We start from the raw sequence: 24,976 nt of genomic DNA, 5'->3' as shown, positions 1-24,976 counted from the left end.
ACGTAAGGTAACCCTAGTATATCACATGTCTGAATCCACGATCCACATTGGGCTATATGCACGCCGTGTTATTTTTAGCATTTCGGAAACCAAATGTCAAAACTGCCCAAAATAAAATTTTGAAAATGCAAAAAATAAGGATTTTTGAAAATACAGAATTTATTATGAAGGTTTTTTATAAATTGTCAAAAATAACTGACTGTAGTTTGTATGAAGCAACACAGCAAGTGTGTAAAGCAGAATTCTTAAAAAATGAGGGTCCGTAATCCTTCGGGGGTCCGCAGACTACATATCTTATGGGTAGACTACATGAAAGGTGAATGAAAAGGCTAAAAAATTCAGTGATTAAATCTGGATTTACGGCCAATCTGTGAATTGATAAATCCAGCGATTAGGAAATCGATGATATTCAGCAATTAGGAAATGGAGTATTAAGCTATTTGGAAGTGATGATCTCTGTACGCAAAAGTAGTAATTAGCATATGTAGGAATCTGTGATAGAGGACCCTAATTTCTAAATTTCGCGCAGTTACTAGGCATTTTCCTGTTGTCAATGCTCGTGCATTTTGTTACACCATGTAGCCGCCACGCGCTACCCACGCTGTATTTAGCTCAATGTACATATACCTAATTCCATTCCCCTTTAACTTGCAATTGAAAACTGTCTGCATGTTCATTTTTCAATAATGCTGTCTGGCGAAACGAGAGAGTAGCTCGAGAGAAAAAGAGCCAGACAGCATTGTTCAGCATTGTTGCGTCCCAATGCCAATCTCCATAACAATGAAAAAATCGAGGCTGATTGTGGGAGTTCCAGGGCCACGATCGAAATAAAATTTATATTTTCGTAATCAGTGCAGAGACAGCTTCCGATTGATACCCGATTTACCAAATTTAATGCTCGGCAAGCCGGTCAAAAATAACCGTCAAATTGCCTGTAGCCAAATGGAAGTTGTGACGTGATACAATTTCACTGAGGCGTGAGATTTGCCTGTGTTGACACCATATAGGACACTATGGTGTCAGCATTGCGCATTTGCGCACGTGCGCAGCCTAGAGGGAACATTGCTCACAAACTTCAAACTAAAATGGTTGAAAACAGACTGTGGAAAACCGGCTATATTCAAGTTCAAAATTCATAAAATTTCATCACTTAAAACATCACAAGACTGCAATACAATAAAAGATTGGAAGATGCATAAACGACTAGGACTAGTCTTTGAGACCAGACACCCACCTGGGCCTAGGCGACGTAAAGAGGAGGCATGCACACTGAATGAAAGTAAAAGAAGATCAAATGACAAGCGATAAAATCAGGCGGCAAGCGACGGAAGGCGAGATCGATAGGTCGTGGTCCGGTAAATGGTGAGGGCTGACTAGTATTTATTCAGTAGAAATTGCTTGTATTTCGACTTGAATGCGGACATGCTCGACGACTGTCAGTGTCGGATAGCCGGCGAGATACTGTTCCACACTTCAGGTCCGGCATTAGGGCTCTTCAAAAATGACTTTTTTCTCAAATCGTACTGGCTACTTGATAAAATTGTTAGGTTACCTAGTTTAAGCCTACACACCAAATTTTGTTCTATTCCAACCAGTAGCCGTATTGCTACAAGAGAAGAAAGTTTCCATATATTAGGCTTATCATATTTTGGAAATCTAAAAAGAGGACACTTTTTCAGAAATTTGAGACTTGCAAAACCGGAGAAGAATTCTCAAAATTCGATGAATTGACTAAAAAAAGGTCATCTTTTCGCTCAGAGCTCAAAATACCGTTTGAGCGTCACTGCTGTGCTAATTTACGGCATATCACTCGGATTTTGCTCTAAATATGACCTTAATTTTCAAAAAAGAGGACAAAATCTCAAAAAAAGAGGACAAAAGGGCGTCCTCCGAGGACACTTTCAAAAAAGTCAAAAAAGAGGACAAATCCTGTTAAAAGAGGACGCATGGTGTAATTGTGTATGGTAACCCTACCATATATCGTATAAAAATAAATATCAAAAAATTTGAAAATTTTCTGTTCACCCCATGGAAGTGTTTGGTTGTCTATAGAAACGGTGTTCACCAAATTTGGTTCAATTCCAACCAGTGGAAGCGGAGTTATTGCCGTCGAAAAATTTGGATTTGAATAAAATAGTATTTACGGTAATACGGTAAAATAAATAAATAAAGAATGGGTCACCGTAAATACTATTTATTCATAATCCGATTTCCGTAATCGATAGCGTGTTTCACTGTGCTGCGATTGTCCGATTGTTAGCGAATAGTGAGTGAGGCAGATTCTCTTGTGCCTCACCTGGCTATTGTTTTTCTCTGCTACTGTACGTAATAAAGCCGAATATCACATTCCTTGGCGATTTTGATGGGTTCCAGTGCTTGCCGTTGTTGTTTGTGGTACTCATGGTCAGACATGGGGTAATCGCGATTAGTAATCGTAATCGATTACGGCGATTACACCATTTTCAAATAATCGTAATCGCAATCGATTACATTCGAAAAAAATCCGAAGTAATCGTAATCGTAATCGACTACTTCCCATATCTAATCGATTTCTTTGTGAAAGAACGATTACTGTTAATTAGTACAAGGAACATGGCATGAACTAAACATTCGTGAACAATGAAGAGTACCATATCATAACAGGTTATTGATAGCAGAAACGTCGGATTTTCAAACGCCACTGCTCCTTATTACGTCACAAGTATTAGCTATGGCATTGCGTAACGAATTATCCACACATAGTAAATAGAAATTTGATTCACATGTAGATAAAAGTAGTGTGGTAGTAAGAACACCTGCCATATCGTGTATCAGGTCATCAATACACTCCAGACGCCAGTACCTTGCAGCAAGATAATAATCACCATGATGCCCTGTTTCAAATACATCGCGTGTATTGACTATTGATGTTTGGTTATGTTTAGCTAAACGCAGTTTGACCATTGCTGCTTGGCGAACACCAGACAAACGTTTGAAATCTCGTATTCGTAAAATGACACATTATGATTTCCGCATCGAAGCATTAAAAACAACGACTGCTGATATAAATCATAATCGAGCCGTTCTTTGCTGTTTGCAGCTTATCTGTATTTAGTGGATTGTAGGAAGGCGTCGATGTTCAGTTTATCTTATTCTCATATATGGTTCTACTCGAAACGTGCACCAATCGTTATTTCGCCATTCGCCATACTACATGTACACATTTGTATCTGACCCCATAGCCACCCGCTCATACACCATGTTAGCGTGACTTGTAGCTAGAATCAGGACCGTAACAGAACTTCGTCCATAAACGTTGGTTTTGGGCCCCCGATAGTATGATCAATCAAACTTCTGGCGGGCGGGCTAAGTCCAAAGAAAAACTATTCGTGAGATGCACACACATTCACACAAATTGTCATTTCTTCACGGCCGCATCATTTCCGTCCGTGGGTGCGCGAAGTGCCATTCCTATCGTGGGGCTCAGATTAGGAGAACAGGACTAATCGTCGCGCCTAGCCAGCGTGACAGATTAGGCGAAACTCCATATGTCTTGGAGTTTCGTGTCGCTGTAAAGGCCGGCACTGAAATGCCTATCTTTATAAATTATGCTTATTTTTTTCTTGAGGGGACAGAGGTATGCATTTCAAAATCAAGAGATCTAGCAACATTAAATTATGAAGAAAAATTTGAAGTTAATTAAATCTATCGAAAATACTGTATAATTTATGAAATATTTTTGTGTCCCCTTCGAGTTCGCTCTCCACCCAATTGGAGGTTTGAGGTGCGGCAGTTAACTAGGGTTACCATATTTTGGAAATCTGAAAAGAGGACACTTTTTCAAAATTTTCAAACTTGCAATACCGGAGGAAATCCTGAAAAATGGTCAATTTTTACCACTTCGTTATAGTCGGTTGACTATAAAAAGGTCAACTTTCAGGCCAACTCCCGAAATACAGTTTTTTCACATTGTCCGTTGGTTGAATAAAAAAAAATAAGTCAATTCTCCGATTCACCTCCCGAAACAGCTGTCGGAGCGTAACTTTAATGCTGATTTACTGTATCTCAGTCGAATTTTGCCCTATATTTAACCAATATTCTCCAAAAAGAGTACGTATGGGAACCCTACAGTTAAGGCCCTGGCTAGAGTGCAAATCGTTTGGTGCGAGAAATCGTCAGCTATGAAGTTGAGGAATGGATATATTATGACGTAACAAGCATAATGACTTCTCATTTAAAAAGAAACTAGTTCTCTTATGAGGCATTCTCATCGCAATCGCTATATTGTCTTCCGATATGTGTTCAAAGATAAGTTCTAAGAATCAAAATAAATGTAATGGTCAGTAATCGTGATTACTTTTCCAATGTAATCGTAATCGCAATCGACTACTCCCTGATTTTGCTGTAATCGTAATCGTAATCGCGTGATTCAGAAGTAATCGTAATCGCAATCGATTACATTCATGAAGTAATCACCCCATGTCTGATCATGGTGCTTGTCGGCTACTATGGTCATTGTCGGCTACTATGGTCATTGGACAATTACACCAGGTCAATTTTCTTCATTTTTAGTCCGTATCCGTAGGGGTAGAGTGGGGTAAACGCCCAGGCTAGGTAAGACGCCCACCATCAATATGACAGAACAAAGCGAGCATTGAATGCGTCACAGCATTGCAAATGTCGCCCAATGGTCAGACAAAACTGTCACATTGATTTCCACGCCCGAATGAAAATTTGTAACGTTTTATGAGAATTTATGACTTTTACACATATTTTTACCAAAAGAGAGCTTAACAACGAAGTGAAATGTCATATTTAACGGATGCTACGTAGAGTTTTCCGGTCCTATCTATGATTTCACTACGCGTAGTTGGATTTAACCCACAGTCTGAAGGCGAATTTACACAATAACCACCTGGTAGCTGATCCGCAAACATTGGCGACCTCGATGCTAAAACGCCGGCACTTCTTCGGTATTCTCCACATATCGAGAAGTGATCGTCATGAAACCAATAAATTTTTCCCATGAACACATCAAAATTTATAAACGTCAAAACTAATTGTGTTTTGCCTTTGGAGAGACGAATACTAGGGACCTTAGGGGAGGGGGGATATTTGGGTTCTAGAAGGGGGATATTAGGGATGGGGGTAAAATCGGGTTGGAGTGGGTTAGGGTAAAAGTTGGGATTGGGGTATCCTAAGATTAGGGTTGGGGGGGGGGGGCTTCAGAGTATGGTGAGGTGGTTAGGGTATCCCAAGATTAGGGTTGGGGTGAGGGACTCCCACTGAGGGACACGATATTCTCAACCCAAATATCCATTACCCCCAAATCTAATCTTGGGATACCCTTACCCATATCCAACCCTAATATCCCCACTCTCCAACCCTAACACCCCCACTACTCCCCCAACCCAATATCCCCTTCCCCAACCCTAATCTTACGATAGCCCAACCCTATTCTTAGGATATCCTAAACTCAACCTTGACCCGAACCCACCCTAATACCTCCCATCCGACCCTAATATTCCCATCCCTTAACCCTAATATCTCCCACCCCGTCCCTAATATCTGTCTCCCCACCACAACCCAAATCCCAATGCGAAAAAACAATTTATTTTGACGTTTATTAATTTTCACGTATTCATGGGAAACAATTATTGGTTCATAGAGATCACTTCTTGGTGTGTGGGGAGTACCGAAGAAGTGCCAAAACGCCTACCCCACCCGTGGGGTAAAACGCCCCTTAACCCTAAAGTCCAGTAAATATGGATTGAGTATAGCGGTTTATGGGTTCATCAAGGATGTCTACTCGGGGAACGCCATTTCTATCAAAATTGCGATTCAGCTGGCGAATATAGGCTATCCCTCTGAATAAACAAGATACATTTTAAGAACTTCCCACTTTGTTTTTTGACTTATCATAAAGTTGGTTGTTGTTGATGTATGTGGGGTTAATGGTGTTTAACTACTAAGATCTTGTGCACCAGACCTCGTCGAAAATATTATAATCGCAAAAATTAGATTAATCGGGTGGCTAATACGAATTCAATAACAGTCTGAATTGTATATGGACCGGATAATAGGGCCCGTACTGTCATGTCGACATGGTTCCGTCTAGCCGCACTCTTCAAATATTGTCTCTGAGAAGCATATACTGGGCACACAATCAGAAAGTGTTCGACGGTCTCTTCGGCCATGCACGTGTGGCACAGGCCATCTTCGTGGCACTTTATACGATAAAAATGTGAATTCAGCCGACAATGTCCCGATTTCAACCTCAGGATAATCGAGGAGTGCCTTCGTGAGAAATTCAGCGGCGCAGGAATTTCTGTGATGGGTGCGTGTATTTTGAGATGTGCCTACCCGTCATGTGACGAGTTGAAGTCTTCAATCCATTTCTCGCGGCATATGGATGCTATGAGCGTTTTCACTTTTGGAACAGACAGTTCGACCGGTTCTCCAATGTCATCTGCGTGTTCCGTGGAAGCAGCCGCTCTTGCTAGTTCGTCAGCCGTTTCATTTTGTCCAACTCCCATGAGGCCAGGGATCCATATCAAATTTGTCTCCACTCCTTTTCTGTCGAGATCCACGCACAACTGAATAATATCACATATTAGTTTGTTATTAGTAGAGCCGGTGACAATGGCTGTAAGGGCACTTTGACTGTCCGATAGGATAATAAAGATACTAAGTTGGTATTTCTGGATGAAATTTGTTTTCCAAAGATCTGGTACATCGCGATGAGGCGGAGAAGCACATATAGGTCTGTACAGGGATTAAATATTTATCGGTTACTGTGTAGAGTTATCATACGTCCTCTTTTAAGAGGATTTGCCCTCTTTTTTGACTTTTTTGAAAGTGCCCTCGGAGGACGCCCTTTTGTCATTTTTGTGAGAATTTTGGCCATATTAATAGCAAAATCCGACTGAGATGCCGCGAAGCAGTACCGAAGTGACGCTCCGGTGGGTATTACGGGAGCTGAGCGGGGAAAGTTGACATTTTTGTTTTAGTCAACCACCCGACAATGTGAAGTAAAAAACTGTATTCGTTATTTAGTAGGGTATAACGGGGTAAAAAGCCAATGGTGGCGTTTTGCCCCACCCATGTCGCAAAACGTCAAATTGATGGACATTAGGGTAGGGTTGCCATACGTCCCGAATTTCCCGGACATGTCCGGAATTGCACTGTTTAAAACTGCGTCCGGGAGGAAATGCTAAAGTATGCTTAAATGTCCGGAATTTTGAAGACTTGAAGGGAGATCAAAATTTTTCTTTAAATTAGCATAAACAATATTTCATGTTGTGGTAGATTCATGCAACTTGAAACTTTTCATGGCGCCGCGCGCGATTTAGTGTCACAGACATTGATTTTAATATAGGTAGTCTATCCCTGTCCTCGCAAAAACTACAACAAAAGTAGTAGTAAAATAACCGTCATTTACTGTAATAAGACTAATTGTAATCGCAATAGTAAGAGAACTGTATATTCCTTGTGTCGGTAAAGCCTTTTCGATGCTTTACTAAAATATAGTGGTTTTTAAACTATGGGTCGTATGCATTTGTTTGGGCATCGCGGTGATATTGAACTTAATCAACTTCCAGCATAGGCAGTGAGTAAGTCTGGGCAAAAGTGGTGTTTTTTTAGTAACCAGCTTACCAAACTCTAACGGAACATTTTCAAATTGGAAATGTAGTCGCGACCGTAAACGGTTGGAAACCACCGTATGTGCAACCTGCTGGCGCACTCCGGCATTTCGGCCGATATCTTATCTTATCTGTGTGATATGAAATTGACTTAGCGATGCACAGGCCGTGTTATTTTTGGCATTCATGCCAAAACTGCCAAAAATAAAAATTTGAAAATGCCAAAAATAAGCAATTTTTGGCATATGCCAAAAATAACACGGCCTGCCAAATAGTGTATTTCATTCATGGTATTGTGTTAACAGGACCGCGTTACAAGCGAGAAGAGCGTTTGTGAAAGGCAGGTTTCTTAATCTGGGTCCAGCTCACCCATTACGGGTGAATGCATGGTGTCCTAAATGGTGTGGGCTCATCGAGATTGGACGGCTGACTGCATTTGGTGTACGTCATACTTTCCATTGTCCAAAGGCAATTTTACGACCATTTTTGACCGGCTTGTCGAGCGCTAAATTTGATAAAACGGGTATCAATGAGAAGCTGCCGCAGTACTGATTATTAAAATATAAATTATATTCTGCTCATGGAACCCCCAAAATCAACCACGATTTTTGCATTGTGATCGAGTTGAACATTGTGACGCAACAAACTGTCTGGCTATTTATGAGCTGCAGATGCCAGACAGTCTTGTTGCGTCAACGTTCTTAAACAAGCTAACCTTCCCAGGACTCTTCCATGCGAGTTGATAATAATAAAGCCCCCTGAAGTGACAAAAGTCCTCTCAAAATATATCGGTAGACTGAAGGAGAAATGATAGTCGGGCTACTAAATAAAATGTGTTGAGAGACAACACAGGAAACTCCTGGAAAAGGATCGGGAAGAAAATTGTTTCCGCGATGAGATCGATGGCACTGGCGAAGTGATCTCTTTTCATGTTGCATGGAAGCCGGTTCGGCCCTCCAAAGATTTTGAAGCTATGAAAACCTTTTGTGGATGACTGGCAACATTCTTTCCCTCAACGACTACTGTTGACGCCGATATTTCCCAGATTCGCTGGGCGAGAAACGAATTTAGGAGAAACTTAGCTGACCTGAGTCAGGAAGCCAGGGATATCTAGATCTAGATATCTAGATATCTAGATCTAGATATACCAATTTATCGCCTTACTACCGTAAGCATCGAATTTTGCGAGTTGATGAACTATATCGCCTCGAAGTATCAAAAGTTGTTCACAAATATTTTTCCAATAGTCTGCCTCCTGTGTTTGATGACTTTTTCATACCTGCTAAACATGTCCATTCCCATTACACGAGATCCTCGTCTAAAGGAAATATCTACTTAACCCCACCCAATAGCAACCTAACTAAGAGATCTATCGACTACTCGGGACCTATCATCTGGAATGCATTACCACCACATATCCGTGAATTGCCCTATAATAGATTCAAAAAAGCCCTACTTGATCACCTCTTGTCGTTACACTAACACTGTTGCCCTACCTCGCCCAGACATTGCTTCATTGATCATTTGCCACCATTGTTTAATTTTTTTTCTATTTTCCTTTAACTAAACATTTCTTTACAGCCAGACTGTTCAGAGTCAAGTGTACCTGTTTGATGCTGGTGTGATCAGACTAGATGACCCTCACGGTCTTATCGATCATTCCTATCTAATACCGAATACTGTGCACGCATATTTTCTGTACCACCATCACTGCCGTTTGTTATGTATTTTGGTTCAATGAAAATATAGACTCTCTCTCTCTCTCTATCCCTGCTGGAAGCACTGTTACAGCACTGTTACAGCACTGTTAAGTCTATTCAACAGCTGTAACAATCAGCTGTTGAGCGTGTTTGTTTGGCTTTTCTTTCCTTGTTTTTGCTTATTGGCACCGATTCCGATGGATACTGCACATTTTGTGGTTTCGCTTAATATTATTAACCTATGAAATCGTTAGGTTTTTTCTTCTTATTGTTTGTTGGCACTGATTATCAGTGTTGGGATGACTCGAGTCACCTTTTTGGTATGACTTGACTTGACTCGAGTCATTTTGCTAAAATGACTTGACTTGACTTGACTCGGCGTATCAGAAATGTGGATTGACTCGTGACTCGGAGCAAAATTCCCGAGTCAATTTCGAGTCATCAAGCAATCGATGTCGATAAAAATCATTTTATCTTGTATATGTTCGGATTGTACTCGAAACGCTGGTGTAACCCGTGAGAGCGACCAATCATTCAATGATCGTGATCGTGCGTTTTACTGAGCCTCCATTGTTCTCTCACAATATAAATTGATCGCAAACAAAACGAACTTATCTAAGCTTACAGCTTACGCGGTCGTAAACTAGTACAATAAAGTAATTTAATCGCAAAATGTCTATTCTGTTCTCCGTTCTTTACTTAATCAATCCTTGTATTATTGAAATTGAATTCCAATATAGTTTATATAGTCCTCAACCATTAATGCAGGCTGGAATTGTATCATATCAATTTGTAAATGGGTAATGTATTGCATCTTATCGATTCGTTTCTCTATTCTCTATTTTAACTGGTGACTATAATCCGAGGCTATGCAATAACTTACTTATATTTTAGCATTTCTACGTATATATGAGCGATAAAGCGCCTTCTTGCGTTTATATTTAACTTTATATTCGTTCATAGGTTTAGAATCAATTACCGCTCAATCTGTATTTCAGACAACTAGCAAAATGCAATGACGTAAGCATACTTCGAAAAGACTTGAATAGTGACTTGACTCGTGACTTGACTTGACTTGACTCGACTTGACTCGAGTCACCTCCAAAAATCGAGTGACTTGACTTGACTCGAGTCACCTTCGAAAATCGATTGACTTGACTTGACTCGAGTCAAAATGTGCAATGACTCGAAATGACTCGTGACTCGAAGGTAGTGACTTGATCCCAACACTGCTGATTATACGTGGATGCTGCACATGTTGTGGTGTCTTTTGACAAACTTGCCCAAATAAACCGTTTTTGTGACTAATTCGAGGCTGAAACTATCTATTTAGAGGACGATGCCAAAACTGCCAAAAATAAAAATCGAAAAATGCCAAAAATAACTGTTTTGGCATATGCCAAAAATAACACGGCCTGGGCCGATGCATAATTACATTCCTTGTATTTTCGAAATCATCACCCCCACCAGCTCTGTCGCTAACCTTGTTCACGCGGGCTGAGAGAGGATAAAACTTTTATAGGGAAATATGGAGAACGAATTTTATAGACAGAATTCATTCAAAAGATTTAACAAGACGGACAGGACATAGAAATCAGACGTATATAGCAGACGCTGCATCGATCCCTCTATGATGCCCCCCAGACCAGTGTTTTTTAGAGGGAGTTGACTTAAAAGTGTTGTTTCGGCCCTACAACACACAATCACGTATCTGTACTGACCTAGCAGTATAACAGGGCTGTCAAGCACACGGTCGGCAGTTCAGACAATTTCATCCGGTCCACGAAAAAGTCTTTTGCAAACCAAATGAGAAAATCGATCTGAGCAATCACCAGAGCTCAAGTTATAGAGATGGCGCAATAGCCTAGTTAATTCACGATCTATGTTAAAAAATCCACTCCTGCACTCAATCGATAGGCAAAGCATTGCTAGTGTGACGTCACATGTGTTCATACCTCATTTCAAGCCCGCAAGCATGCGCTAAAGAATGTCCGGAATTTAGGTCACGAAAATATGGTAACCCTAGATTGGGGCAGGGTTGTAATGACTCGAGTCATGACTCGACTCGAGTCAGACTCGAGTCACGATTTTTTTATGACTCGACTTGACTCGAGTCATTTTCTTGAAATGGGAAAATGACTCGACTCGACTCGAGTCAATATTTGGATTGACTAGACTTGTACTCGAGTCATAACGCATGACTCGACCCAAGTCATTGACTCGGCTTATTTTATATGACTTGAAGATGAAGAAATTTGAGAATCATAATGGCTAGATCAACGCATCCGACGAATTCTGCCGACATCGCTATTTGTCACCACTTCTTTCGTTGCACTTGTCTGATATCAGATATGCCGCCGTAAAAACAACAGAAAATGATATATAGTAGCAATGCATTGTACAAAATCGTCCCGTGATGAAGAGGTAATAGATCCTCCGCAATTAAAGTACTCAAGACTTTTCAATTATACAAGCAAACAATTGAATCAAAGTTCAATTAGAGCCAATGAAATGACTCAGATGGTGAAGAGACTGATAAGCTCATGTGTAGATTTGAAGGCGATGATTCTTTGCATTTTTGGGCGACTAGAAAGAATGAGTATTAAATGCTCCTCAGTGTGTTTCAAAAATGCTTGTCAATTCCTGCATCTAGTGCACCAGTGGAGCGTGTATTCAGTAGATGTGGATTCATTCTACGGCCATGCCGCTTTAACATATTTAGATTAGTATTTTTGAGGTGTAACTCATTAATTTGATCTGCTGTCTGTGAAAACACACAATGCCCCTCGTCCATTTGACGTTTTGTTAGGTATGTGCATTGTGCACGTGAGTAATAATGAATGGCTAATGTTGTGTGATGTTTGTACAATATGGCTGTTCTAAAATAACTTCTTTTTTATTTTACTGGGTGGTTACTTGATAAAATTGTGATGTTGCATAAAAGGAACACTGAATCTGGCTTAATTTGAAAAAAGTGGAATCAATGATGTGAGAGGAGAATATTTTGGATTTGAAAATAAATGGAGTATTTTAGTGAGAAATTATTTCATATAATATAATTACATAGTAGTAAGCCGACTATTTTTCACATCCAAAACATTCTACTCTAATAACTTCACTTTTTCTAGTTGGAATTGAGTCAAATTTGCTAGGAATCATATTTTTACACAATGTAACAATATCATGAGATAGCCGGTAAAATTCGAAAATCTCTATTTGTAATTAGTCTAAAATTTTCTTTCATAGCATTGCTTTCTACTCGTTGGAATTGAGCCAAATTTGATTTTTTAGGCAATCTAGCAATTTTAAGAAGTAGCCGAAAAATTTGAAAAAATGTTTTTGAACAGCCCCATTGTACAATTATTTCTCCAATGCTGTATCTGCGATGTAGTCTGTAATGCAATTGGGAAAACCTTTAGTATAATCAAAGGGTATCTGTTCTGTTGTCACTGCACAGTGCACAATGCACATAGTTGCATGCACGCTTTTACAGCATGCTGGCCTGTTGTAAATACCCCTACATAAACATGCATCTATTGATTCTCTATCAACTAATATCTTGACGTGAATTTGTTGGTTCTCTATCAGATAGTATGTAGACGTGATTTCGTTGGTTCTCTATCAGCTATTCGTGAACTATCGTCGATGTGTTCATAATAAAAACTGAATGCTTGTATTGGTGATGTATCAGACTGACAAGAGAGATATTTGATTTTAAGTTCTAAGATTAGTAAAGTTATCTTTAGCATCGGTAAATGAGGCCAGGACCTGTCCGTTATCTGCCTAAATAAACACGTGGCAAGACTCTGATAGGGACAAAATGAGCATGTTTCGCAAACAAGGAATTCGATATTACCCAAGCAGGATTGAAAACATGAGTTGAACATGACTTCAATACTGTGACTTGGACTCGACTCGAGTCATAACACCATGACTCGGACTTGACCCTTTAAACGGTGACTTGGACTCGGACTCGAGTCTGTGATGAATTGAAAATGACTCGACTCGACTCGAGTCAAAACCACAAAAGTATGATTGACTCGTGACTCGGAACCATGTGACTTGGTTACAACCCTGGATTGGGGTTGTCATAATTTCGAAAATCTTACAAATGCTGCGTATCCATGTGTCATTCTATTGATTATTGATAAAAAAAAACGTCAATGAGCCTGCGATAAGCTCATAAGAAAGTCCTTAAGATTTGTCTAAATGCGTTTGCAAGCAGCTACTGTAGAGTGGGCGTGCCAGCGACCATGGAACGGCGGAAGACTAGTAATCACGATCCCCGGCTGGGTCAGACCAAAGACTCGAAAACTGGTATCCGCAGCTATCCTGCTAGGCGCTCAGCATCCACGGATAGCATGGAGGAGAAAAAAAAACGGGGGTGCTGACTAGATGACCTTACGTCCTCAAAAGCATCTCGATGGTGCAGGCGAAAACGAATACCCCTTCTCTCTGGTGAGGTGCTGCTGAGGTGAGGTACTGCCTAACTTGCCTCTCCTGACCGCATGTCACTGGTAGGGATGGTGTGAACCTCTGGAAGGTTCAGGTTCGTGTGAACGCGAACCTTTTTGAAAGGTTCTGTGTGAACACGAACGTGAACCTCGTGACGTCACGTGACGTCATATTGCTAATTCCAACCCTTTCTTTCAATGAAGCGATAGCCTAATATGCCCTATATTAATGTACATGATACCTAGCGAAGATTCGGCCCACATAATGCCACAATGCTGAAGTACATATCGGCGTTTTAAACGTCGCTAAATGTATCAACCGCTGTAATCAAAGGATATAATAATTGCATAAAATCAGTACATTCCGTCGCTTTGCCAACAATTTCGACGAGGACTTACTAAGGAATATAAGCTTACGCCTTAACGGGTTTCTATACTCGCTACCGATACCACAAACAACAAGTTATGCAGCAGTAGCACGCACCTTAATAGCACGGATTTGGTTTTAATGATACAGTAAAGATATGAAGTCAAGATTGACCCAGTACGACCGTTCGATTTATTACATGGATATCCCTGGATTTATTACATCAGAAGACGATATCAATGTCATTGATTGGTTGACTAAGCATCATTCGCTGACTTGACTACGTATATCGATTGCGGGTCAGGCTCACAGCAGAGAGTCACTAAATATTCACAAACGGAAAGCTGGATATTCCGAGAAAATTTTTGCAACAAAGCAAGTAAAACTTTTAAGGTTGTCGAGGTGCATGGTGCATGCTCGTTTAGTGCTGATTTTTTATGCTGCCAGCACCATGCATGGAGTAGCCCGCAGTTGAAATGCAATAAATTTGGGCCAGAGATCTTATAATGGAGTGAAAATTACAATTTACCAAAAGGTTCACAGTGCAGAACCTACCAAGGTTCTGTTGTGAACGCGAACCTCTAAATTTCCGAGGTTCACACACAGAACACGAACGTGAACCTCGCGTTCACACCATCCCTAGTCACTGGTTCATACCGTGTTTACGGCGCCTACATTGAATGTGAGCAGCACTCTCAGCAACTCAGATGTGCACTCATCTGTGACTCTATTGTGCTAGTAGTTTTGAAAATTGAAATCCTACGGCACTAAACAGAATGTATTTGGTAACTTGAAACTGACAGCCATAGCCTAAATTAGCCGACGTCATTCCCAGAAAGAGTCACATATTACATATATTTTGATGCCGTACAATCCAACTCATATCCTCCCTGCACTATTGTTTTAATCGGTTGCATAATAACATAGTACAATGACTACGCAATTTCATTCCTTCATACCGTAACGCTACCGTGCACGCGAATTATGCGTAGCGCTAATCACGCCAAATCGGAAATAGGACGGTTATATGAGCTGGGTATTTCACAATGAAAGTTTATAAAATAACCGAGCAAAAATATAGGTTAGTCAGTTTGTAATTTTTCTAGAAAACACGACTATTATTCAGTTCAGTTTATTGAGCATCAGGCTTTGTGGGTGTATGACACATGCAACACTGCAGCATTCATTTACGATTACTATTTTGTTATCCTTTCTTTTATCCAGTGTATATGTCTTCTTATTTACATGATGTAGGCCAAGGTGAGTGTCTGATTAAAAGACTACTCCTAGTCGTTTCAGCACACTCATATCTTTTCATTTTATCACAATTGTGGTGTATTGATTAGAAATTTTTTTTAATAAATGATGATGAAGGAAGTTATCCGGGGAAGGAGTTACATGCTGTCAATGACAGACAGTTGTCTCTTTTCGAAGAAGCTCCACATAAAGTTGCGGTTCGACAACTGGTGTGTCAGCCAATAGCGGCTAGCCACCTTTTCCACAATTCATAAAAAGTTGGGGCGAGCATATAGCCATATACCGATAACATATTACGAATTTCGAATATAAGATTTCCACACTCGTTATCCGGTATGGATGCGAGTACAAATACATAGACACCACTGGCATTAGTGCACCAATTCATTTGGCGCCGATGAATCGCGATTAATTGTCATGTCATGAATATGAGAATTACCCTAAGTTATATAATAGGGTTACTATAGTCATCCCTTTGAATTATTGTGTTGTTTGATGTACGGGGAGAGCCTCATCTCCTGCATAGAATAGTGATCCTTTATAACATTTCCGAACAAAATATCCATTTATTTATTATCGTGTGTGTGATAATAATAATAATAATCGCCAGATTATATTTTCATCTGAATAAGACAGACAAACTGTACAATGCGATAAGACACAATGCGATGTATAATGAACAGATATGAGGATGCCGAACGATCAGTTGCGTTCCTTTTTAGACTGACATCCACCTCGGCCTAGAGTGCCCGATGTAACTGGCCCGATGTAAACTGGCATCCACCTCGGCCCAGTTGGTCGGTTGAAACCTTCGCGATCCGCAAGCTCTAATCTACTTAACTGAAAATTACTTGACAACAACACGATTGCCACTAATGACTTCCCGTCAATGCGCGCGAGTTAGATTACATTATCGCAATGCGGATACACGCTGTCGCATTCGTGTCACCAAAACGCCACGTGCAGTCATACTTTCATCAGTACGCCCGTAATGACTTATCGTCGGTCCTGAGTGAACCTTGTGATTTTAGAAGCCCGGAATTTGAAACGCAACTACTATCACGTTATTTATCCGATACCATATCTTCCATTCGAGCTGTTACCAAACTCTGGAATCGATTGCCTAATACCTATAAGTCATCTAACCGTAACGGACGCTGTTAGCATTCAGTCTCCCATGAAATCATGAATACCGCATATGCTGTAGTCGAGCTCTACATTCCAACCGCAACTTGGTCATGCGATTCGCAGAGGTTGCAACTGAATTCCAGGAAAACAATTAAATTCATTTATTCATATAGTCGATCTACATAAGATATGGCGATATCTACTATTGGCGATAATACCAACGATCGCCGACGGTCGGCCAATGTTGATAATTACTGAGGCTTATTATCCACTCGAGATATCGGTGAACCGATAAATCGGTTACTTGAAGAGCTAGCAATTAATATTCGTCTAAACTTGCTCACTTGGCACCATAACCAACCCAATAGGACAATGCCTTGCTTGCCGCACATTACCGACTCTCAAAAGGCGCTTGTCTTATTATTTATAGCATAGGGTTACCATACGTCCTCTTTTTTGACTTTTTTGAAAGTGTCCTTGGAGGACGCTCTTTTGTCCTCTTTTTTGAGATTTTGTCCTATTTTTTGAAAATTTAGGTCAGATTTAGAGCAAATTGCGAGTGATATGCCGTAAAGTAGAACAGAAGTTACGCTCCGGCGGGTATTTCGGAGTGAAAAACGGGGATTTTAGCTCTGAGCGAAAAGATGACTTTTTTTTAGTCATCCACCTAGCAATGTGTAGAGAAAAGCGGTATTTTGAGCTCTATGAGCGGTAAGAATTCTTCTCCGGTTTTGCAAGTCTCAAATTTCTGAAAAAGTGCTCTCTTTTTAGATTTCCAAAATATGGTAAGCCCATTATAGCAGCAACATATGCTAGTCGTTTGTGGAATGAGAAACCTGTTCAAGTGTGCTATGCAATCTGTGTGTTCATTTAATATACAATTTAACCAACAGTGATTATAAATTTCATGGGGAACTCACGATATTGTATTTTCGTGCTCCTCATTACCCAGCTACCGACAGCGTTCATACAAGGTTTAAGCCTGCTCTCTTTAAACTCAGCTGCTCCTGCTATTGAATCCTTCATAATCGAAAGCCATCAGGTGAATATTAATTTATTGTGGTGGATATATGGACGGAGTGAAACCCAAGTTCTAAATTATTGTTACAGAGCCGATATGGTTCACTGCCGTCAGAATCGAACACGATGTTGTATCTCACTCTGGCTCAATCGGCTCTTGTCTGGGGATGCGTGGTCGGTGCTTTATCAGTTTCTTCACTTCTTCGAAAGCTCAGGTAAAAACGATATATGCAAAATACAACATGGACAATTACACTGACTAGAGTAGTGACGTCATATTTTTCAAAGGGTATTACTTATTATTTTGTCTTTCAATTTCGAAATCGCGAACGTCGTAGAGAGGCCCTACTAAATAATAGACCATGCCAGCAGTGGGCTGTGTTCACAGAAGGAGCGTGTAGCCCCCACTGTTGACTCTCGCAAGGTTTCAAATCGCGACTATCACTGCGATTCAGGACTCTGTATGTATTATACATTGCGACTCAGACTCATCTGATACCATTAAAATTCGCGAGTCTGACTGCGACTCACGACTCGGTTCTAGAAAGTTGACACAGAGTCGAGACTAGAACAAGTACGAATTATTGTCGTGACGATGCCCCCCGTTTCCACGTCTCGAGAGAAATAATAAGGAACATATCGGCCTACTGTTTATAACCACAGTAACCGAATCACCACGAATACTAAAAACAAAAACAATGAAAAAAAAACAGGCCGATATTCCTAATTATGATTCCCGAGATGCCTTTACTGATAGCACGGCCCAATTTCGTTCTAGTCTTTTAGTATGACACCGCTTATGCGGATTGGATGGCAAGGAGGAGCCTAGATAAACCCCCAACACTTGAGAAGAGATTCTGAAGTCCTCCGTTTACTATTGGTGTTGAAGCGGTGGGACGTAACACTACACTATACTCGCCACCGGTTTCCGCGCATTGTGACCGTATTCTGACAGAGGGTTCTATCTAGGGTTGCATTTGAAACAAAAATCAATTTAAAACAAACATGTCTAAAACAAGACCCTTGTGTAAAACATTTTTGAAGCATTGGCGTCACGAATATTCAATTGTGACGGCATAGTGGATTGACATTGATAATTGAAAATTGAAAATATAGGTTAAATATTGCTCCTTTGACGAAATATCTACGTACTATAGCTGTTGAATCGACTATTTTGAGGGTTCCAACCATCCCATATCGTATATACGTCGGCTATATCGGGTGGTAATTGTCCGTAGGCTCATACGACATATTTTTGGAAAGTATTTACACAATTATGGCATGATTTTACAACTTAAAAAATACACAATTTTTTTTAAAAGGCCTTTGTTTAAAACACTGTTTTAATCAAAGTGTTTTAAACATCCATTTGTTTTGAATGAAACCCTTAATCTATCCCATAAAGTCCGCCATCATATCGATCGGTCAATACCAGGGTTGTAATGACTCGAGTCATGACTCGACTCGAGTCCGACTTGAGTCACGATTTTCTGACGACTCGACTTGACGCGAGTCATATTCTCAAAATACGGAATTGACTCGACTCGAGTCGAGTCTATCTGTGAATTGACTCGACTTCGACTCGAGTCATCGCGCATGACTCGAACCAAGTTATATGACTCGAGACTCCTGCAACCAATACCGACATTTCATTGTAATTTCGAAGAATAGTGAAGTAGCCACACTATCGGGATTTCGTCTATTGGTACTGACACTTGAGAATGCCACCATAAACTGCTAGAAGTGCTAAAAATTAGTATATTGTAAATGCGAAACATTCAATATCACTAAACAGATTTATAAAAAGTGGGTTTAGCAAGACTTTAACTGGAAACTGAGCAGTCAACACAATGACTTGGACCTGGGTCATAATACCATGACTTGTACTTGACCCATCTGATCGCTGACTTGGACTCGGATTTGACTCGGTGGTGAATTGAAAATGACTCGAATTGACTCGAATCAAAACTATAAAAGTGAGATTGATTTGTGACTCGGAGCCTAGTGACTTGGTTACAACCCTGGTCAATACCCGCCAATTTCCTCGTCGTCGATCTCACTGCGACCTCAATGCATTGGAAAGCCCACACGTAGGTGAGCCGAGCTACAAGTTGGCAGCAACGACCACGATCGTGAGGCATGAGAATGAGAGCGACTGCGACTGCGAGAGAGGTTGAAAGACGTTCCCGAGTTACAAAAAAGCCCCATGAACATTATGAAATTTGTGTCGTGGAGCGCGAGGCCTAAAAAGGCGATAAGCTCCACTGTGTTGTGCCCATGCCCATCAAATCCGTTCTGAACTCGAAACGTTGACGTTGACGGTTGTTTCCGGTGTTACAGATGCTATGAGATGAGTCTGTAAAGTTCAACGACCGAAAGATCCGCTTTCCACGGCAACCCCTGGAATTGGCTCAGCGAACTCCTCGGGTTCATGTGAACCCCGTTAAAAAGAACCACTGATATAAGTTTAATCTTCCAATTCTTTTCAGCCCGAAGAACTCAATGGTTATTACGCACGTCGTAAACATCACCGCCGTGATTGTCAGTGCACCGGTGGCGTATTTCGCGGCATCGTACGAGTCACTCATCGTAGGGCGGTTTATGACTGGTGTTGCGAGGGGACTGGGGTTCGCCCTGTCGATGGTGATTGTCGCGGAGACTTCTGTCAGATCAAGATTGGGATTCTTCCAGTCTCCTTTTCAAGTTTGCATCGCAATTAGTGCAGTCCTCGGTGCTGGTCTTGGCCACAGTGAGGTAGGCAAACTGCACCCGCGAGCCTCATGCGGCTCTTTGAGCCTTTGATTGCGGCTCTTTAATGATTTCACTTCCGTTTAGCCGTTCTGCTAGAGAGGTTCAACGTGATCATAAATTGATGCCTTCTATCACGCATTGACAATATGCATGTTGTTTCTTTCCTTATCATTTACTTAACGTTTGTAAATTTTACGGGTATGTGGCAATATAGCGGTAGAACGTTCCAAATGAACTCTCGAATCGAGTTCACATTAACGTTTTATCCGCAACCATAGTGTCCTATATGGTGTCGACACAAGCAAATCTCACGCCTCAGTGAAATTGTACACGTCACAATTTCCATTTGACTACAGGCAATTTGACGGTCATTTTTGACCGACTTGCCGAGCATTAAATTTGGTAAAACGGATATTAATCGAAAGCTGACTCTGCACTGATTACGAAAATATAAATTTTATTCCGATCGCGTCCCTGCATGGAACCCCCACAATCAGCCTCGAATATTTCATTGTTGAGGAAATTGGCATTGGGACGCAACAATGCTGTCTGACTCTTTTTCTCTTGAGCTACTCTCTCGTTTCGCTAGACAGCATTGTTGCGTCCCAATGCCAATCTCCATAACAATGGAAAATTCGAGGCTGATTGTGGGAGTTCCAGGGCCACGAGAGGAATAAATTTATATTTTCGTAATCAGTGCAAAGTCAGCTTTCGATTGATATCCGTTTTACCAAATTTAATGCTCGGCAAGCCGGTCAAAAATGACCGTCAAATTGCCTGTAGCCAAATGGAAATTGTGACGTGATACAATTTCACTGAGGCGTGAGATTTGCTTGTGTCGACACCATACATGACACTATGGTGGCATGGTCAATTGGTCATCAACCAATGGTAAAACATTGTGAGCAACATTGAACTTGATCATAATTAGTCACGGTAGCGTAGTTAACGATCATTTCCGGGCAAACAATGGTGAATGCGGCTCTTCCATTTATATCGTAATGTAAAAGATAGCAACGTGACTGCGGAGTTTGGCCAATAAAATGTATAGTTGAGAGATAATTGCAAGAAAAGAAAGTATGAATAGGAAATTATAATTTTCAAAACAGAATGGGAGCGATAATGGAGGTAAGCCACGGTTCCTTATCTGCGTCAAAGGTCAACTCGACAGAAAGTAGACGCGGGAACCGGTTTTCCGAGCACCTACCACCTCGGAAAAATGGCCGTTTAGTAAATTCACCAGCGATCAGAGTTAGGTTAATATATTTCCCGATTATAATATATGTTCTTTTTTCGGATACGTAAATATGGGGTGGTGGGTGGGGATTTGTGTCGAGATTGATAAGGGGGGCGATGAGTCGAAAAAGGTTGGGAACCACTGGTCTAGCCTATTTATACGATGCTGGCCTGAAGATAATATAGGGTCCATTCCGTCTTTCCCTCTCAATATGGTTACCTGGTCGTGGCCTGGCTTATATGTATGATGCTGTCATGAAAATGACGAATGTAGTTGTAGACTTACGTACGGTCAATATTGATTGAGATATCAATTGCAACTTGCCTTTTAGGCTCTCGGTCAGCCAGGACTTTGGGTCTGGCTGTTAAGTCTACCTGGCATTTCTTCGATACCGTATATAATCGCGTACCGCTGGATTCCCGAGACTCCTGTATTTCTTCTACGGCGTAAGGATGACTCGGGGGCCGAGAACCTCCTGAAGCAGCTTCGAACGTTTGATGCGGACGTGGCAGCGGAATGCGCTATCCTAAAGCAAGAGCTACTAGATGAATCCCGACGAGAATCCATATCCATATTTTCTATACTTCAAGCACCCGATTTACGATATCAGTTTCTGGTAGCTGCTCTGGCTATGAATGCTATGCAATTGGGAGGGACTCAGGTAACATGATGTCAGTGTATTTGTGTTGTGTTACATTCTTCTTGAGGTCGAACTCGGAAATTCAATGACATTTTTGATACCCATCTTAACTGGTTTTACGTCAATGTTGCCATTTTCACCAGAATTGTTGCACCTCAGCCGAGGTCTAAGCTTATATCAAATATTTAACAATCTATCTATCCAGCTATATCGTTTAGCCTGTATACCGTAGGCCTACAGTGCACAGTCAACAACCATTGCATCCCATACCTCTAGTCTTGACTCTCTCTGACCGCGCTAGCTTGCTCGAATTAATGAAATGACGTTATGGAGCGGATCATATTTATTGAAAGTGTTTGGATTCGGTACCGTTTGATTTTTCCATCGAGTATAGTTTATTTATTTATTTCGCTATAACTTTTCTATATCACCATTCATTTCAGGCAATTGCCATGTACTCAAACGCGATGCTTCTGACGGCCGGGGTGAATTCAGCGTATGTCACCTTTGTCACTATGGCCCTCAACGGTCAAATTATCATTGCCTTCCCGATATTCTACCTCCTCGAAAAAAGACATGGTACTAAGCGCGTCTTTGTCCTTGGTATTGTAATAGCAAGTGCCGGAGTACTCAGTTTCACAATTGCGAATGCCCTGCAAGTAACTGCACCTTGGATGAGCAACCTTGCAATCGCCGGCATTGTTGTAATGATGTTTGGCATGGTGGTCGGACCAATTCTAACTTTGCACAGTTTAATTACGGAGCTTACCACATCGTCTACTCGTCCTACTGTGGTATTCTTCTCTAACAGTATGTTTTGGATAATTGGTGCGATTACTTCAACAGTTTTTCCTTATTCGTTCGCTTCTTTTGGTGCGTATGCCTATGTTCCGTTTGTGGTAATATGCTTTGCGTATATTCCGTTTGGGATATTTTTCATCCCGGAAACCCATCGCCGAACCAACCAGCAGATTCAGCTGTCTATCCGCAGAAAGTCTTCTCTTCACGTATCCGAAGTTTTTGCCATCAGTAAGCGCTTTAAACACAGGGAAAGTGAAAGATCTGACCTCGGGGATATATAGCAGATGTTCCAACAAATACATAATATTGTCTATAGATAGACGGCCACTTCGCCCACCCACAATATTCGCGATGCTTTTTGGACACGCTTTGCATCGTAATAATAGAAGCAGTCGTGAATAAATTATGTTGTTGTCTTCTTGATCGACTCATCGGCATGACTACTGACTGACCAAAAAGAGCTACGTAGTCCTGATTCAGACGATCATATTTACGCAGAATGATCGGGCGATCGTAAGGTTCAAAGCTGAGATGAAATAAGTTTATATTCCTTCCCATGGGTGGCTCGAGACTAAGGACATTGCTGGGCGTAAAGCAATGTTATATAGCAGAGGTCTCAAACACGCAGCCCGCCAGAGCATTTTGTGCGGCCCGCGACGACATTTTAGATTTTTAATAATTTGACAGTATATAAGTGTTACATATATCTTTTCTGGTTATAAAGTGAAAATTCCCTCTTAAATTGCTCCAAAAGCCTGACACTATTCATCAAACTTCAGTATCACATCAATTGCAAACGCTACCATGCACTGGAAGATTCACTATTTCGCCACATTTCCAATTCATGATGAAAAAACCTGACCCTTAGACGATTCGTCACTGAAATTTGGGAGTTGGACTTGGACGCGACCTTTCTTAGAATTACTCGGACTCGGGCTAACTCGATGGCAAAATGAACATGACTCGAGTGGACTCGGAATGCCGTGAATTTGTTAGAACCACGGACGCAACGTACTAATCGCGTATCAGTGGGATAGTAATAGATCAGAAGGTAGCAGCTTGGTATTTCGCTAACTAAGCAAGTAGTCATGGCAGACATTGGCAATCTGTTAGTTACATCTTTGGTCGCTAAACCACGTTATTAGGGCCACTTAAAGGTACTGAGTACCGTAGTGGTACGCTCCAACAATGTAACAACAATGGGCCGTTCGGCGTTCCGACATTTCAATCACTAGGACACATTCATTATTATATTGAAATTATATTTATATTTTTTACTCCTCCTATATTTGATATTTGGCATTGAGATCAATAGCCTACTTATCAGAAGTATACCCGAATCCTGGATTGGAATTACAATACTCAACCTAAAAATGTTTTGATATCAGATCAGTCTCTATTATCAATCTGTTAAATTTAAAATATTCATAGTAGCTGCAAAATTATAACCCGATAGCTTTTTGATTGCATCATACATTTGTCCGCCCATATGATGTCTATATCTTATAATTAATATATATCAAGTACAATAACAATTCTATTCAAATAGTTATGAACGTGAAGATTCTTTTCGTTCCAGGCCTAAACTGATACAAGAGTAAATCACATTTTGACGATGTGTGTTTACTGTCAGTCTGCTGGATCACTTTCAATAGGACAATTCATTGCCGCCAAATACCACTGTAAATGCTGCGGCCCGCGGTGTCGTCAAAACTGGAAAACTGGCCCGCGAGCACATTTGAGTTTGAGACCTCTGTTATATAGGATGCTGTAGCCTTTGATAGACGTCAGTACGATCTGTTCTTAGGCTTTTATTAACATATAAGTAAGCTACTGCATTTGAATACAACATGACAATGAAACAGAGTTAAAACATGTACATTGTACAGTAGCCTACAGCGAAAATGCCACGCCCAACTAGTACAGAATTAAATGAATAGTCACGATGTGAACGTAATCAGAAACCAATCAGCATACAACACCCTAATGCAGGGGTGTC

General features: G+C 40.8%; 1 protein-coding gene across 1 annotated transcript; it reads left to right on the top strand.

Moving 5' to 3' along the window:
• The first annotated feature begins 15,216 nt into the window (after positions 1 to 15,216).
• Positions 15,217 to 23,400, top strand: LOC145433974 (solute carrier family 2, facilitated glucose transporter member 5-like). The gene is made up of 5 exons (XM_080311234.1): positions 15,217 to 17,570; positions 17,639 to 17,763; positions 20,038 to 20,302; positions 21,868 to 22,197; positions 22,620 to 23,400. Exons 1-5 carry the CDS (start codon positions 17,436 to 17,438, stop codon positions 23,256 to 23,258), a joined length of 1,494 nt encoding a protein of 497 aa, XP_080167360.1. The 5' UTR covers positions 15,217 to 17,435; the 3' UTR covers positions 23,259 to 23,400.
• Positions 23,401 to 24,976: the final 1,576 nt, after the last annotated feature.

The sequence above is a fragment of the Botryllus schlosseri genome, chromosome 2, assembly GCF_051294905.1.
Source record: "Botryllus schlosseri isolate E-star chromosome 2, Bs_hap1, whole genome shotgun sequence".
Taxonomy (NCBI): Eukaryota; Metazoa; Chordata; class Ascidiacea; order Stolidobranchia; family Styelidae; genus Botryllus; species Botryllus schlosseri.
Note: the sequence above shows the minus strand (reverse complement) of the source record. Positions and strands in the feature narration are given on the sequence as shown.